Raw genomic sequence first — 16,133 nt, 5'->3', positions numbered from 1 at the left:
TCTTTGCGGTTCCTTTTGTCATCATCTCTCTCATCGTCACATTTTCTTATAATAAAATTATATGAAAATATAAGAAATATTTCACAAATTTTTTAGACCAGCTAAACACCGTACAGAAACAAGTAGCCAAAAATAGACATTTTGCTTGAAATTCTCGTTATCCGAGGTACACGCCTGACGCCTGTCAGTTAACAGCATCTACAACGGCCATTCAATCGTCAACGAGACGATAAAATGATGAGAAATTGAGTATTTGTTAATATGACTGTTTAATCACACAAAACGCCTTTTGAGTTTTGACTGATCCGCAAGCTCATCAGAGCTCACTCTCCACTGGGTATGCCCTCTCTCTCGGTTTAGTTTGTTTGCGTTTGAAGGCTGACATATTCTCTGTGATTGTGTAGGCACAGAGTGATTGTATGCAATAGGCCAATCTCCAATGGTCTCTTTGGTTGGGCAGCTGGTTTTATCCTTAGAAAATGGCTACAAGGTCTGGGAGGACCCATCTTTCATCAAGTGGAGGAAGAGGGACCCTCATGTCACTTTGAATTGCCATGATTCTGTTGAAGGTTACTACTTTCAATTCCAATGTTTGTATTTGCATCAAATATTGTTTCTTTCCGTTCTTGCAAGTTTTTTTTGGGGCTTTCCTTTTTGTGTGTTTTTGTTTTAATTCTAGCTATATTTTGAAGTTTTAACAAATGGGTTTTCAAGTTAAATTGAGTTTTATACTGTAGATGGTGGAGTTGATTAGATTTCTCTCGTTCGAATTTATCCAAACTGTAAGAGAGGTGTTTTTTTAGAAATGAAAAACAAGGGGGAATGAACTGGTTTTTTTCTTCATGAAATCTGAATTAAAAGCGATGGGGTCAAACTGATTATGTTAAGTAATTGTGGTCTTTATAGAATATTGGGGGGTCTCACACTGATTCAGTGCGGTATGCAGGAGTGGTTTTGGGTGCATTAAGGCGCATGATATAATCTGATTTTGTCTATTTGTCTTACGCCAGGTGTAATGGGATTTCTCTTCACATAATAACACCTTGATTTTGTCATTTCTTATTTGTTGTTTTAGTGTGTTACTTTTCACCTCTTACATGCAGGGGAATCTGACGTTTTGTTTATGAATAGGATCACTTAAATTCTGGTATGAACGCAGCAAAGTGGATTATGTAGTTGCTAATTCTGCTGTTTGGAATGATGATGCCGTCCGTGGAGCTCTTGATAGTGCTGCTTTTTGGGTCAAGGGCTTGCCATTCGTTAAGTCTTTGTCTGGCCACTGGAAGTTTTTCTTGGCTCCCAGTCCTGATAGTGTCCCTAATTTTTATGACAGTGCATTTCTGGATTCTGAGTGGGAAACTTTGCCAGGTACTTGTATATGTATAGATGGAAATATACACGTACATTTATACATGGATATGTATATACCCATGCACACAAATACATACACTAACAGAGTCTTGTATGCATGTGTACATGTATATTTATTATGTATATATTCCCTTTCCTCTTTGAATATATATTAAGTTTGATTCCAATCACATAAATATTCCTTTTTCCTACACTGCTTGTGAACTTGTGGTTATGTGTTCTTAACTTGCATTGTCTTTTGAATTTCAACGTGGCACTTCTAGTTAATCTATGACACCTATGTATATTTTGGTAGGCATGTTTGGAAAAGGATGCACTGTGTATATTGGGTTTCTCAAGTTACGCTTAGCTAATTGGTATAGGCAACATTTGAGTTGAGATGAGCTTTCTAGAACAGTTGGTATTAAATTGTGCTAATAACATTCACAAATGCCAAGTGTAGCAGCTAGGATTGTGAAATTATATTATAAGTTCCTACTAAAATGATTTCAATATCAAATACTTTTTTTCTTTTTTCTTTATTAGATATAAAAGGCTGAAGAACATTTGGGATGTTGATTATTTCATGATGTTCATGTTTGTAATAGAGTTTTGAGTTTTTTAATCACTGTAATGGAAAAATCATCAAATTCTTCTATTTAATCACTTGATTTTTAATCATTTTTAACATTGTGTCATATTTAATGCTATGAGTGTTCCTCGGTTGAACATGTCTCACAATTTTGTTTTCTCTAAATGGAACAGTTCCTTCAAATTGGCAGATGCATGGATTTGATCGGCCTATTTATACAAATGTAGTATATCCATTTCCACTGGATCCTCCATCTGTTCCTGTGGACAATCCCACTTGTTGCTACAGAACGTACTTCAATATCCCTAAAGAATGGAAGGGTATGATCTATACAAAGATGAATACTATTTTTAGCTCATTACTGTGTTTACCTATGCTTCTTGATCCTTTTATGTATTTTCTTTTGTTCTTTGTTTCTGCTTCTTGATCAATATACATTGAATAGGAGTTTGGTTGTTTGTATTTTGTGTAAACTCTGATATTCTACTTAATATCTGACAGGTCGTAGGATTTTGTTGCATTTTGAAGCTGTTGATTCTGCCTTTTGCGCATGGGTAAATGGGGTTCCTGTAGGATATAGGTAATTAAACATACTTCTAAGGAAGTTTTTGTAAATTCAACTAATTGTCCTATATGTTGGTGCTTCTATTTGGATACCCTATACAAAGTGAGTGAAATAATAATTACTCCACACATTTAAGTTAATCAAATATAGTGATATCAGTATTTACTGTTCTATATTTCATCATACTGCAACAATGTGTGTCTTTTGTCCAGTAGTATGGAATTTAAAGTTTTTATATGAATCCTTTATGTGCTAACAAATTGTTTAATATTGTGTTAGGTCAGTCAGGATAGTAGACTACCTGCGGAGTTTGAAATCACTGATTATTGCTATCCTTGTGATTCGGACTCTAAGAATGTTTTAGCTGTTCAAGTATTTAGATGGAGTGATGGCTCTTATCTTGAAGATCAGGATCATTGGTGGCTATCTGGTATTCATCGTGATGTGCTTCTTCTTGCCAAGCCACAGGTTTCGGTTCTGTCCAATCTCATTTCCATGTTATGTTGTTCTATTGCAGTTAAAATAATTAATGGGCTGTAGTTGGAGTACTTTGTATGTAATCAGGGTACTCACATGATCACCGACCGAGACACCCCTCTGCTTCTTTCAGCCAATTGAACCCCTCCTTTCACATCAGAACGGATCTCAAACGATTTAGTTTCCACGTAAAAGAAACCCAACTATCCCATCACTAACTCAATTGCAAACAAACGTAAAAATCTTAAAAGATTCCGGTGACGACGTCCTTGCAGTTCATTGGAAAAAAGGTTATATCTTTGCTGTACTAAATGCTTCGATGGTCCAATCTTGTTCTGGCTGTATCAGAACAAAAGCTTTATGTGCTGCCTCGTTGATATCTATAGGAACTCTGTCAACTCTACAAAGAACAACACTTGATTCTGTAATTCATGGGGGTTCGACACATATTATTGAAAGTGTAAGACGGCCCTAAGAACACAAGAAGTATACAAAAGAAAGCGTTTTGTGGTTAGAATGCCCTTGTACAGTTGGAAGTTTGAATGGTATTTTTGAGAGTCTCTTTCCCTTGTATGACCACATGCACCTTGTTTATGTCTAGAAGTAATGATCAGTGAAACATAGCCTTGTACACTTGGAAGTTTGAACGGTATTTTTGAAAGTCTCTTTCCCTTGTATGACCACATGCATTATCATTTTTCTGTGTCTATTTTTTGCCCCTACTAGTTTGGCGGCTTCTCTTATATATTTTTTGTGTACATGGGGCACCCTAGGCTTTTTATGAAATTTCGGTTACTTATTAAAAAAAAAAATTCTGTCTGTTTTGGCAACTTTGCCAAACATACAAGAGCTGCTCGGAAGTTAACTGTAAACTGTACATGGTATGCAGGTTTTCATTGCTGACTATTTCTTCAAATCGAACCTGGCAGAAAATTTTTCTTATGCAGATATACAGGTAAGCATTAAAGTTCTAAAATTAGGAAGTGATATTTGAGCCTGATTTTGACAAGTTGTTCTCTTTCGAGTAGAGGATATTAGGTTTAACAACGTATACTGATCTCCACTCTTCTGTGGTTCCTTAGTAAATACAAGCTTGATAGTGTATCTACTATCTCAGTTTAGCTGCTGATATGCACCAGCTGGCTTGTTTTGTATGTCAGAAACATCCAGTTGCTTATCATAAAACTTGGTCTTCTTCTATATATGCTGCAATCTTTATTCTTAGAAATAAGAGATTACCATTGTAAAAATTTGTCACTTGTCAGTAGGTTTCACCCTCTTGGTGCCGAAGTTTCTGTCATACTTCTAGGCAGTACTTTGGGTTTCTAAGGTGCAAACTCCCTTGGCATTGCTTCTGTCTGCATGATGTTTGTGCACGTCCTTTCCCTAAAAGACATCTTATTTCTCATTCATGCACAATATGTTCATCATAAATTAGTTGTCAAAGATAGTTATTGCCCTTATTCTCCAACTTTCAGTTTTCTACCGCCATTTTTATCTAGAAATTCACCATGATGTTGCAATTTGGCTTCATGTCAGAGTTAGCTGTCTTATTTGACTCTATTCTGGAAATGTCGCATGCACAGACCAATTTTTGTCTATAATTCTTCACTTATGTTATCAGAATTTATGTATGATTTATTTTTTAATAAATTGTTCCATTACTTATTAAAAAAAAAAAAGAATTTATGTATGATCAATAGTTGAAATATGTTTAGATTATGATATCCTCAGTACATCCAGTTATGGCAGACATTTTAAATTTCTATTTCCTTGCACTTATCATACAGGTTGAAGTAAAAATAGACAACTCTCATGAAACATCAAAAGACACTGTTCTTGCGAACTACATTATAGAAGCTGCATTATATGACACTGGCAGCTGGTACAACTGTGATGGATATGCTGATCTGCTTTCATCTAATGTGGCTAATATAAAGCTCAATCCATCTACTGCAAGTCTAGGATTTCATGGCTATGTGCTTGTTGGGAGAATTGAAAAGCCAAGGCTTTGGTCTGCAGAGCAAGTGAGGGATTTGAGCTCATTTAGATTTCTTTCTCATTTTATACTTAAGTTGGGTGTTGATAGATACTGGCTTGTTGATAATAATTCTGAACTGCAACTGGGTCAATGATATTTCATTGAAAATATGTTGCCATATGTCTGATATGACCTGGATTCTCAGGCATTTAAATTTAACGGGGACAATAATAACATGATATGTAGTTATATACCCTTTTTTTTTTTTTTTGCCTTTTTGTTACTTTTTTTTTTTCTTTTTTTTTGGGGGGGGGGGTGGGTGTATAGTACACATGACCATTATATTTCCTAGATGGTTATCATGTTGTTAGTTGAAATGTGGGGTAGAAAGATGATTCAAGTAAAGTACTGAATAAAAGCACTGAAATAAAGTGTGGGGAAATATGAACTTTGAAGGAGAAAAAATTTTTTGTTAGGGAACTTTTAACTAGAAGATCTAATCTTTTTTTTTTTTTTAAAAAAAAAACTTTTTAACTATAAGATCTAATCTTACTGCAGACTGCAGTTTGCCTAACGAGATTTTGATGATGTGGGTTAAACTTCGGTTAATATTTGATGAGTTTCTCTTTCATTTTCCCCACAATAGGATGACTCTATCAGAAAAAAATAGAGAAGACCCAAGATTTCAATTAAGAAAAAAAAAAATTAATTCCATTTTCCCAAGTTCCATCTCAAACGGGAAAATTAGTATAATTGATGTGTGAATTTGGAGAGTGGGCCTTCGATCAGCAAGACAACTTTTACTTTATTAGCCCAAGGCAACTTTATTCCTAATGATTGATAAAGGATATTGTTGTATGAACATGTATAATGGTGAAGGACAATACCTTGTGGAAGCTCAAAAAGAAAACCAGAGTGAACCATCATTTACCTACCTTGATCATTCCCAACTAAGAACTTATAACAAAGGTTCAGCCTCTTTTGATTACATTGCCTTGAAAATGGACCTTATACAATTTACCAATATTTAATTTATTTGACTATGGGCTTTAGTTGCTTCTCATTTCACATTGGTTATGCATTTGTTTCTTTGAAGTGGAACAGTTTGATTCTCATTACTTGTCAAAAAAAAAAATAGTTTGATTCTCATTACCTATGATAGAAAAAGCATAGTGTGAAATTGTTGAAATATTGAAATTTCTCATGACTCATTAGAAAGCTCAAGCATTGTACTTTGAGGGATTGGATTTTTTTTTTATTTGGTTTTCCATTTTATGTTAACTGCTAATGACACAGTTTGTTTCAGCCAAGATTATTTGAAGCTTTGCATTTTGTTGTTTGCTTACCACTTTTTGATCTAATTCAATGTTTATCTATCAATTTTACATTTGGATATCTTATGTATTTGTTTGCATTTATTGGCAGCCAAATTTATACACATTAGTTGTTATCCTGAAAGATGCATCTGGCAATGTTGTTGACTGTGAATCGTGCCTAGTAGGCATGAGACAAGTATCTAAAGCCCATAAACAGCTACTCGTTAATGGGCATCCAGTCATAATAAGAGGTGTGAACAGGCATGAACATCATCCACGGGTGGGGAAGACAAACATAGAGTCCTGCATGGTTAAGGTGACCCATTTGAATGTTCTACTAGCTATCATCTCTGCTTGCCAAGTTGATTTCTCAGATTATGATGATAGTCCTGGTTTAGGTATGCTTAAGACATTCATGACTATCCCGCTTGCAGGATTTGGTTATAATGAAGCAAAACAATATCAATGCTGTGAGAAACAGCCATTATCCTCAACATCCCCGTTGGTACGAGTTGTGTAATTTGTTTGGCATGTACATGATAGATGAAGCTAATATTGAGACACATGGATTTGATCTTTCTCGGCATCTGAAGCATCCTACTTCTGAACCAATTTGGGCTGCTGCCATGTTGGATCGTGTAATAGGCATGGTGGAGAGAGACAAAAATCATGCGTGCATTATTTGTTGGTCCTTAGGAAATGAAGCCGGATATGGCCCTAATCATTCTGCTTTAGCCGGTATCTGCTTTTATAGCTTTTTTTTTGGCGTGTGTTGTTTTGGGGTCGGAAGCAGCTTCTGCATAATATTTCTGCCTTGTCACATTTTAATCAAACATGTTATTGAGTTGTTTTCAATCATCCTCTAGACATATTATGTTTCATAGCTTTTTTTAATTAATTTAAATATGTAGCTTGGCCAATGATGTTGTTCCTGAAAGAATATCATTTGCTCTTAATGCAAACTCATAACAGAACCATGTTTTTTTTCATTTAGAGAAGCTTTTCATTGACTACACATGCTCAAGCATTATAGTGGAGACTTTAGCACATCTAACGTAGAAGAGACATTCAATCTATGGAAAATAGCTATTAGAATCAGTTCATCAGCTATCAGAAGTTGTTTTTCCTTGGAAGATGGCGAGAAATTATGAAAAATTCAGGAATTAATTGGTGAAAATTTTGGGAAGAGTTGAAGAATAAACTTAATGAGGGAAAAGCAGTTCTTCAGTGGAGAGAAGCGTGCACTCTTAAATTTTGAACAATCAATCAATATTTAGAATTTTTACATCACTTTTTCCTCTCTTTGAAATCTTACATCCAAGTTTGTTGATCATATTTGGGAATTATATGATCAGTTTATAATAAACCTGTACTAGATGCACTTCTTGAGATGTCATTCTTGGTTTTGGATTTTGTTTCATGGTTTTGACAACTTGCTTCCAGAGAGGGCCTTTTCCTTTCCATTCACTTTTGGTATGGAAACTTTAATTTAGGTTGGGTGCGAGGGCGGGATTTCTCACGGCTAGTGCACTATGAAGGAGGTGGATCTAGAACCTCATCTACAGATATTGTATGCCCCATGTATATGCGTGTCTGGGACATATTGAAGATTGCAAAAGATCCAACTGAAACACGTCCTTTGATATTGTGCGAGTAAGTTACTTTAGTTGTGGCATGTTACTTTTTACTAATATTTTATAATAATGCCATATGCATTTATTTGTTCTAGCATAATGCCTCGATGTACTTGAGGATACTTATGATGCACTAATGGCAGGTATTCACATGCAATGGGAAACAGCAATGGGAGTCTACATGAATATTGGGAGGCAATAGATAGCACATTTGGTCTTCAAGGGGGCTTTATCTGGGATTGGGTTGATCAGGTCAGGAATCCTTCAAGTCCTTATTGAGATATTGAATGATTAGTAAATTATTTTGCTTATGGTAGAAAGAAGTATATTGAGTAATCCACATCATGTCAAAAGTTGAATTTCAGGAGGTCCCATGTTTCCTGAAAAACTCTCCAATTAAATTGTTTGACTTAAAAAATAAATTTATGTGACTTACAATTGGAACCTTGTATATTAACTGTAGAAGGCATGTATTAGGATAATATGCAACTCAGGATGGATCCTGTTAAGATTAACAGTTTCAGTCTGAAACTTAGGACCAGGCAAAATAGGGCACAGCTGCAACAAATCTGAGATTTAAGGTTCAGGTGACAAAGAAAGAGTAAGATGGTAAGACCACTATGCTGAAACAAAAAGGAGACAAGAACCTATGTGGTTGAAGAGAAATGATTACTGAACCCCACCCCCCAACCCCCCCAAAAAAGAAAAAAAGAAAAAGCACAAACTCTAATTCTGCATAGAAGATACAAAAGAAGATAAATATCCACTAAACATAATGATAAACCAAGGATAACCATATAATCAGGCTGGGTGAAGTTGGTTGGCGTTTTGCCCATAAACCCCAAAGGGGTACTCTCGCTGGAGCCCTCTTGCATTGGCCCACCAATCTGCTACTCACTTAATTCTTTTATCTATAACTAAAAGTACAGATTATTGTCCTTGAAATTAATATATATGGCCAAATGAACAAAATTTCAGACCTTTTCTCCAGATCAATATGATTTTTTTTTTTAAATGTATAAAGAACTAGATAAAGTTAGCATCACTCAATGCATCTTGTAGGTCATATTAAACTATCATAGAGAACCAGAGTTGGTTTAGGATTCTTCACGCCTACCTACCACTGATTTGTTTAATAAGTTTCTTATAATGAAGTCCATACTCAGTAGAGCTACCATGATTTTTTTTATTTTTTATTTTTAAATTACCAGTAATCCCCAAAGTTTAAGTTGATAAGAAATTGTGAATCTAACAATTTTGTTAATTTTTTAATGCTTTCCATTACGTGTGGGATCAAATTCTCTTTCAATAAGTGAGGCGTAACATGTTGAATATTTAACTGAAATGTGGATAACCTATTGAGTTAGGGTTTGAATTCATGGCTTCTACTCTGATATCATATTAAATCATTAGGTATCCTAAAAGTTTAAGTTGGTAGGAAATTGTGAATTTAATTAGTTAGTTAATATTCTAACAATTTTTACATATTTCTTTTGAAATAAGTAGATGTCCAAAACCTGTACCACTAATTATTTCCTAAATCTGCTCTATAGTTGTTTTCCCCAGTTCCTTTTTCTTTCTCACCCCCCTCCCCACTCCCTCTTCTGGGGTTACCCATAAGAAGGAAATATATTAGATAGCTAAGGATTTTCACTTTACATACAGGGGCTATTGAAGGATAGTGCAGATGGTATAAAGCACTGGGCATATGGAGGTGACTTTGGGGATATTCCTAATGATTTGAATTTCTGTTTGAATGGGATTATGTGGCCAGATCGAACACCTCATCCTGCAGTACATGGTAACTCAATGTTTTGTGTCATACTTAAACTTAACAACGTGCTAGGAGTTTTTCAACACTATACCTGTGTGTCACTTATCAGTTTGTATGATGGCTCATGGCTGTAATTATTATTTTCAGAAGTCAAGTATCTCTATCAACCGATCAAGGTTTCATTAGAGAACGGAACACTTAAGGTGCTTACATACTTCACTGACCTTCAACTTATCTTTAGTGGAACCTTTCTTTATATTTGGTTGGAATTTCATGTTGCAGATAACAAACGCCCAATTTTTTGAGACAACACAAGGATTGGAATTCAGCTGGGCTGCTAATGGGGATGGATGTGAACTTGGAACTGGAGTTTTATCTCTTCCCCTGATAGAACCACAGAGCAGTTTTGATATTGGATGGAAGTCGGGTCCATGGTATTCTATATGGGATTCATCATTTGCAGAAGAATTTTTTCTAACAATATCTGTTAAGCTATTGCAATCCACACACTGGGTTGAAGCTGGTCATATCATTTCATCTACACAAGTACAGTTGCCTGCTAAAAGAGAGATCATTCCTCATGTAATTGCTCCTCCTTCGTCCATACATTGATTCAATGAATGGAGTTAATTATTTTGTGATATTACTAACAGTTGTACTTACGATATCACTAACTGTTTACAAACGAATGCGGTTCCAGGTCATCAAAACTACGGATACTACCTTCCTCGGTGAAATTATTGGGGATACAATCAAAGTGAGCAGGCAGAACTTTTGGGAGATAAAATTGAATGCTCAGACAGGAATAATTGAAAGCTGGAAGGTAGTCTATTAGTATAATTAAAACATATGTCTGTTCTATTTTTTTTAGTGTAATTTGAAAGAATAATGTTTTCTCTGAACTCTATTTACTTGTTAAATGAAGGAAATGAGCATTAAGAATGTTTTGACATGATTTTCTCCTCAACTAGTAAAGCCTGGAGTTTCTGGAGAACCTCTGATACATGATTGTTTCCCAGTTTACTGTCTTCTAAAAATTCTTGAGTGAAAGTTATTTTTTCCTCTTGCATTAAACCAAGAATTTCCTTAAAATAGTGCTTGTTTTTGCAATTGATTGTGTGTTGATGAGACTAGAGTGGGAATGAAAAGTTAGAAATTTGGAGGAATATCTTAGAAAATAAGGGTTTGGGGGTGAAGTAGGACTAAACCCGAGTATAATAAGAGCAAGTTTTGGCAAAAGTAGAAATACAGATGGAGTGATTGTAAAATCGATACTTAGGAGATACCAAAGAGCAATCACTTTTGATATCTTGAGTTGATATTTCATAGGGATGTGCAGATTGAGGAGGATGTGGCTCATAGAATAAGAGCAAGTGATTGAAGTGGAGAAGTGCAAGACTGTAGAATACCTCTTGAGTTATAGGTGGCTTTATACTTCCTGTATACCCAGGGCACCTTACGCTTTTAATGATATCTCGATTACTTATATATAAATTAAACAATAAAAAATAAAAATACCTGTTGAGTTGGAGGAAGAATTCCATAGGACTGTTATAAGGACCAGTTATGCTTTACGATATAGAATGTTGGGTTTTCAGAAGCAACATACTTATAAAGGAATTTTTTTGTTTATTCAAATCTTTTTTTCTTAATCCTTTTAAATGAAACAAAAAAATAGCTTATGAACTCAAATCCTGGTTGCACATCATGGCATATGAACTCATGACAAATGACAGCTGTAGTTCTAACTGTATGATGGTTAACCACAGGTTGAAGGAGTTACTGTGATGAATAAAGGCATACTCCCATGCTTCTGGAGGGCACCTACTGATAATGACAAAGGGGGAGATGCACGTAGTTATTTATCTAAGTGGAAAGCTGCTCATATTGATAGTCTTCTCTATATTACTGAAAATTGTTCTATGCAGAATATGACAGACAGCCTTGTAAAAATTGCAGTGGGTTTTATCGCTGTCCCGGGCGGTGAGAAGGGTTCTCTCGCTCAGTTGGAAAAATCAAATGCTTTATTCAAAATTGATATGATTTACACAATATATGGCTCTGGGGATGTCATTGTGGAATGCAATGTCAAACCAAATTCTTCAAGTCTTCCTCCATTGCCACGTGTGGGACTTGAGTTTCACTTGGATAAGTCAATGGACAAGATAAATTGGTATGGAAAAGGGCCATTTGAATGTTATCCAGATAGAAAAGCGGCTGCACATGTTGGGGTCTATGAGCAGAAAGTAGATGACATGCATGTTCCTTATATTGTTCCTGGGGAATGTTCGGGTAGGGCAGATGTTAGATGGGTGACATTTCAAAGCAAAGATGGATCTGGGATTTATGCTTCAATCTATGGTAGCTCTCTTCCTATGCAAATGAGTGCAAGTTACTACACCACAGCAGAGCTTGACCGGGCCACACACAACAAAGATCTTATTAAAGGAGATGACATTGAGGTATTTTTCTTCTTCTTTTTTTCCATTAAATAAACTCCATACACTACTGGTAAGAATTTTCTGAATTGCTATCATAGATACAATGGCCCTGTTGTGATTTCTTATCAAGGGGTGTGTGTTTGTGTATGTTATGCCTAACAGACTTTTAAGTCCATAACTTGTAGACTATATTTGTACAAGTCTATGAGGAAGTCTGAAATTTTATGAATATAAGCAAAGAATATATGCCTTTTTAAGTGTATATAAATGGTGTCCTCATTGCATTTGAAATATGTGCATCAGTATTAGCAATTTCCTTATTTACATGCCTACAGAAAGAGAAGAAAAATGTGTTTGCAGGCTTGGGTTTTCAAAGTGGCGTGTTCTTTCTCACACCCCAATTGGCTGCTTCTTTCTTTACTACTTTCCTTTCATTCCTGCATTGTCCTTGTTTTTGTCATCCATCACAGGGTGTCACCATTTTATATGTTTTTTATGGTCTTATAGGTCCATCTTGACCACAAGCACATGGGATTGGGCGGAGATGATAGCTGGTCCCCTACTGTCCATGATCAGTATCTGATTCCTGCTGTACCCTACTCATTCTCCATCAGGTTATCTCCAATAACGCAAGCCACCTCTGGCCATGACATCTACAAATCCCAACTCCAAAACTAGTTACATTTTTAGTTTCATGACTTGATCAAATGTCGTCCACGACATCTATTGCCATGAACCGATCTGTTTCCTTGAGATCATATATTACCTTAAAAGTTGGTGAATAAATGTCCAATCCACACCAGAACAATGGCTGAATTGGGACTTCCACCTTCATGCTATAAAGCTTGCTCCATGCAAGTTGGGTTGCTCCACTGTCATCGGCCTTCTTATTTGTGGGACTTGATCATCAGATGTTTGCTTGCCTTTCGGCATGATGCTTGTATAGTTGTATGCAGACTACTTGCCATCTTGTCTAATAAGATCTCATGGGGAAACTAACATCAGTTGTAAATTATGTTGTCAAATCTTGTGGAATGAAGTTGATGACATACCTACATGCGTTCATGGTACAAAATCCAGTTCAACTTCGGGTCTGTTTCGATTTATGGTTTTAAAACGTGCAATTTGAAAAAATGTTAGGTAAAATCGCAATTTACCCTTTAAAATAGTGTGTTGTTAAAAAAAAAAAAAAAAGGCACCCCTAGCCTTTTTTTTGTGTTTTTGAAGTTGTAATTTTTTAAAAAATACGCCTTCTAACAATACACTTTTACGATTTAGTTCAAAATTGCACTTTTAATTTGTGGAATTGCAGTGCCAACACACTCTTAGGTTTGATTGTTAAGAGCTTATTTGGGAAAGCCTTTTGGTGTGATTTTTTTTTTTTTTTTTTTTAGTAGTAGTAAAAAATGATTGATGTGATATAAAGTATGTGGAAGTTTTGAATTTTTTGTATAAAAAAAATAAATAAATTTTGTTTTGTAGTGAAATTTTTTGTTTGAATAGTAATAAAAAGTTATTGAAATGATATAAAAAGTTATAATATTTTGAAGTTAACTTCTTAAGGAAAAAAGTGAGGAAAATGAGGAGGAAAGGAAAAGTGAAAAAGGTTTTGCCAAACATTTCCACGCAACAGTTTGGATGACTTTTAGAAGTTTTCTTAACCAAATTATTTCTCTTTCTATTAATTAATTACTTACCACTATTCAAATATCACATGGTGTAATGCTTTGGGATATTAATTAATTAGTAATTAACTCACGGCACGTCTCTCCGCTTATTTACCAAATAAATAAAAAGAACATATCTAAGGCCCTCATCAAAGAGCTTCTCTATTGTCTTTAATTTTTTAAAACATGATCTTTCTATATTATCATTTTTTTTTTTTTTTTGAGGGAAAAATGAAAGTAAAGCCGATTTGGCCATTACAATATCCCTAATGTAAGGGAGAGTCATTATTAACCAAAGCTGACGTACATTAAGATAGACGGCCATTTCTATATTATCTTGAAGTCAATCATTTGAAACATTCCGCTATACATATGATATGTATAAGGTACCACAACACCGGAATAAAAGTATCCCTCCCAATATAAATATTTTCAAGCCAAGCAAAAGTCTTCATAAATTCCATTGCTTGCATGGTTTCAACTTTCAACTTCATGATTATACCTTCTTTTACATCATTGTTACTCTAATAGCATGTATTAACACCCTTATTTTCATTTGTTACAATAAATACCAAAATTAGAAACAGCCAATAATTCTTATTAATTCCCATTGCTATCACAAATTTCAATACATTTCACCATTATTTGCAATTTGCATATACCAATACATTGAAAAAAAAAAAAAAAAAAAAAAAAAAACCTAATTATCATTATTTCCACCTTGCTCTCGCAAGTTTCCCTATTGGATTTCACCTTTATTTGCTTCTATCATGTCAAGAAACGCCGAAATATATGAAACTTTTATATGTATGTGTATGAACCCTGATATGCTCGTATTGCATGCAATTATATTAATAAAAGAAAAAAAGATCCTTAACAAAAAAATTTCTTTGTTCTACCTTACAAAGAAATTTTGATATTTTCTTTCTATGGCCCAATTTAATTTTTTTATTTTTTTATTTTATACTTGTTTTTATGTCCAAATTTATCATAAAACTTTGACACCACAGAAAATAGAAATCATCCAAAATTTTGGAATAAAATTCTTTGCTTAATTTGGGATTACACCTTGAAAAGTATTGCCACTCCATCTAAAAACTAATTAACCAGGAAAAAAAGGTTCCTCTAAATATTTGTGAGCACTTTATTATTTAAGGAAAAAATAAAATAAAATTAGAAATTAAAAGTAAAAGTAGCTAGAGAGAGAGAAGAGTTGGGGATTTTACCGCTTCTTTTTTTTTTTTTTTTTTTTACATGTCCACGCAAAACATGTCCATGCAAAGGAAAAGAAGGGAGAGGGAGATTCGAACTAGTAACCTCCGCTTCATGAGATGTAGTCCACAGCCAATTGAGTAGACAATTTTACCACATCCATTAATCGTCATGCTTTGTCACTCTGCCCCAAGCACCTTCTGATACATCTATCATATAATTGACTCAAGAGAACGGAATTGGGTACTTTTCTTTGTTTATATAGTTTTACGCAAATCTCCAAACATTTTATTTGTTCTTCTGTAAATTCTGGTTGACGATGATGATGAATTCCTTCTTCATTGGGAGTATTTTTTGAATCAGGATTTGGATTCCTCCTCTGTGTAGGATTCTTCTTTCGAAATTTAGCATTATGATGCGGAGAGAGAAAGATAATCGGTGGGAAATGCGGAAAATGAGTGAGCGAGCGGGGATGATTGTGAGAGAGATCGGAAAACGAAGGGTTGCATGCTTTCACCGCTGCTTGAATAAGGATAGCCAGCAGCACCGTCATCATCACAACAAGTCTTTTCATAACTTCTTTAGCCATGTATAACACCCTCCCTCCCTCCTCTGAATTCTTTTTTTGTTATTTGGAAGGCTTGTATTAAACCAATGCCGCAATTTATAGAATGTAAACCCTTATATATATATAAAGTTTGAAAATTGAAATTCATCTAATGTAATTTGTTTAGGGCTTGTTTGGGATTGCGTTTGATGGGTCTAAAAGTGTTTTTAACACTCAAAAAGTCAATTTAAAGAAAAAAAAATATTTGTTTGATAAAAAAATTAAAAGCGCTTTTAATGGTTCAAAAAGCCTAAAAATGCCAAAAAAACACTTTTGATAAAAGTTTAAAAATGAAACTTTTGTCCAAAAATTCTTTTTGACTTAAAAACTCTATTTCTCAAACACAATCCCAAACAAATTCTTAGTATGTTTTGGTATTGGTTAAAGCCATGCAACTTACATCTCAAGTCGTTTATAACCACCAATAGTTTAATTTCCTCGTCTTTTGCTATTTTAATGTCCAATAGTGAACATATTAGGAAGTGCATCCTGTGTCCTTTCAATAACAGTAATTAAT

General features: G+C 34.6%; 1 protein-coding gene across 2 annotated transcripts; it reads left to right on the top strand.

The window, feature by feature from the left end:
- Positions 1–185: 185 nt before the first annotated feature.
- On the top strand, positions 186–13,218 carry LOC132178937 (uncharacterized). Of its 2 annotated transcripts, XM_059591525.1 has the most exons (18): positions 186–337; positions 405–569; positions 1,132–1,368; positions 2,116–2,262; positions 2,444–2,522; positions 2,792–2,975; positions 3,874–3,939; positions 4,775–5,011; positions 6,391–6,597; positions 6,716–7,019; positions 7,775–7,934; positions 8,059–8,167; positions 9,581–9,716; positions 9,837–9,892; positions 9,972–10,271; positions 10,390–10,512; positions 11,459–12,151; positions 12,638–13,218. In XM_059591525.1, exons 2-18 carry the CDS (start codon positions 440–442, stop codon positions 12,806–12,808), a joined length of 3,339 nt encoding a protein of 1,112 aa, XP_059447508.1. In that variant the 5' UTR covers positions 186–337; positions 405–439; the 3' UTR covers positions 12,809–13,218. The 2 variants fall into 2 exon arrangements, with proteins under 2 accessions (XP_059447508.1, XP_059447516.1); XM_059591533.1 differs by having other exon boundaries at positions 186–569.
- The last annotated feature ends 2,915 nt before the right edge of the window (positions 13,219–16,133 follow it).

This window comes from Corylus avellana, chromosome ca1 (assembly GCF_901000735.1).
Source record: "Corylus avellana chromosome ca1, CavTom2PMs-1.0".
NCBI lineage: Eukaryota > Viridiplantae > Streptophyta > Magnoliopsida > Fagales > Betulaceae > Corylus > Corylus avellana.
Note: the sequence above shows the minus strand (reverse complement) of the source record. Positions and strands in the feature narration are given on the sequence as shown.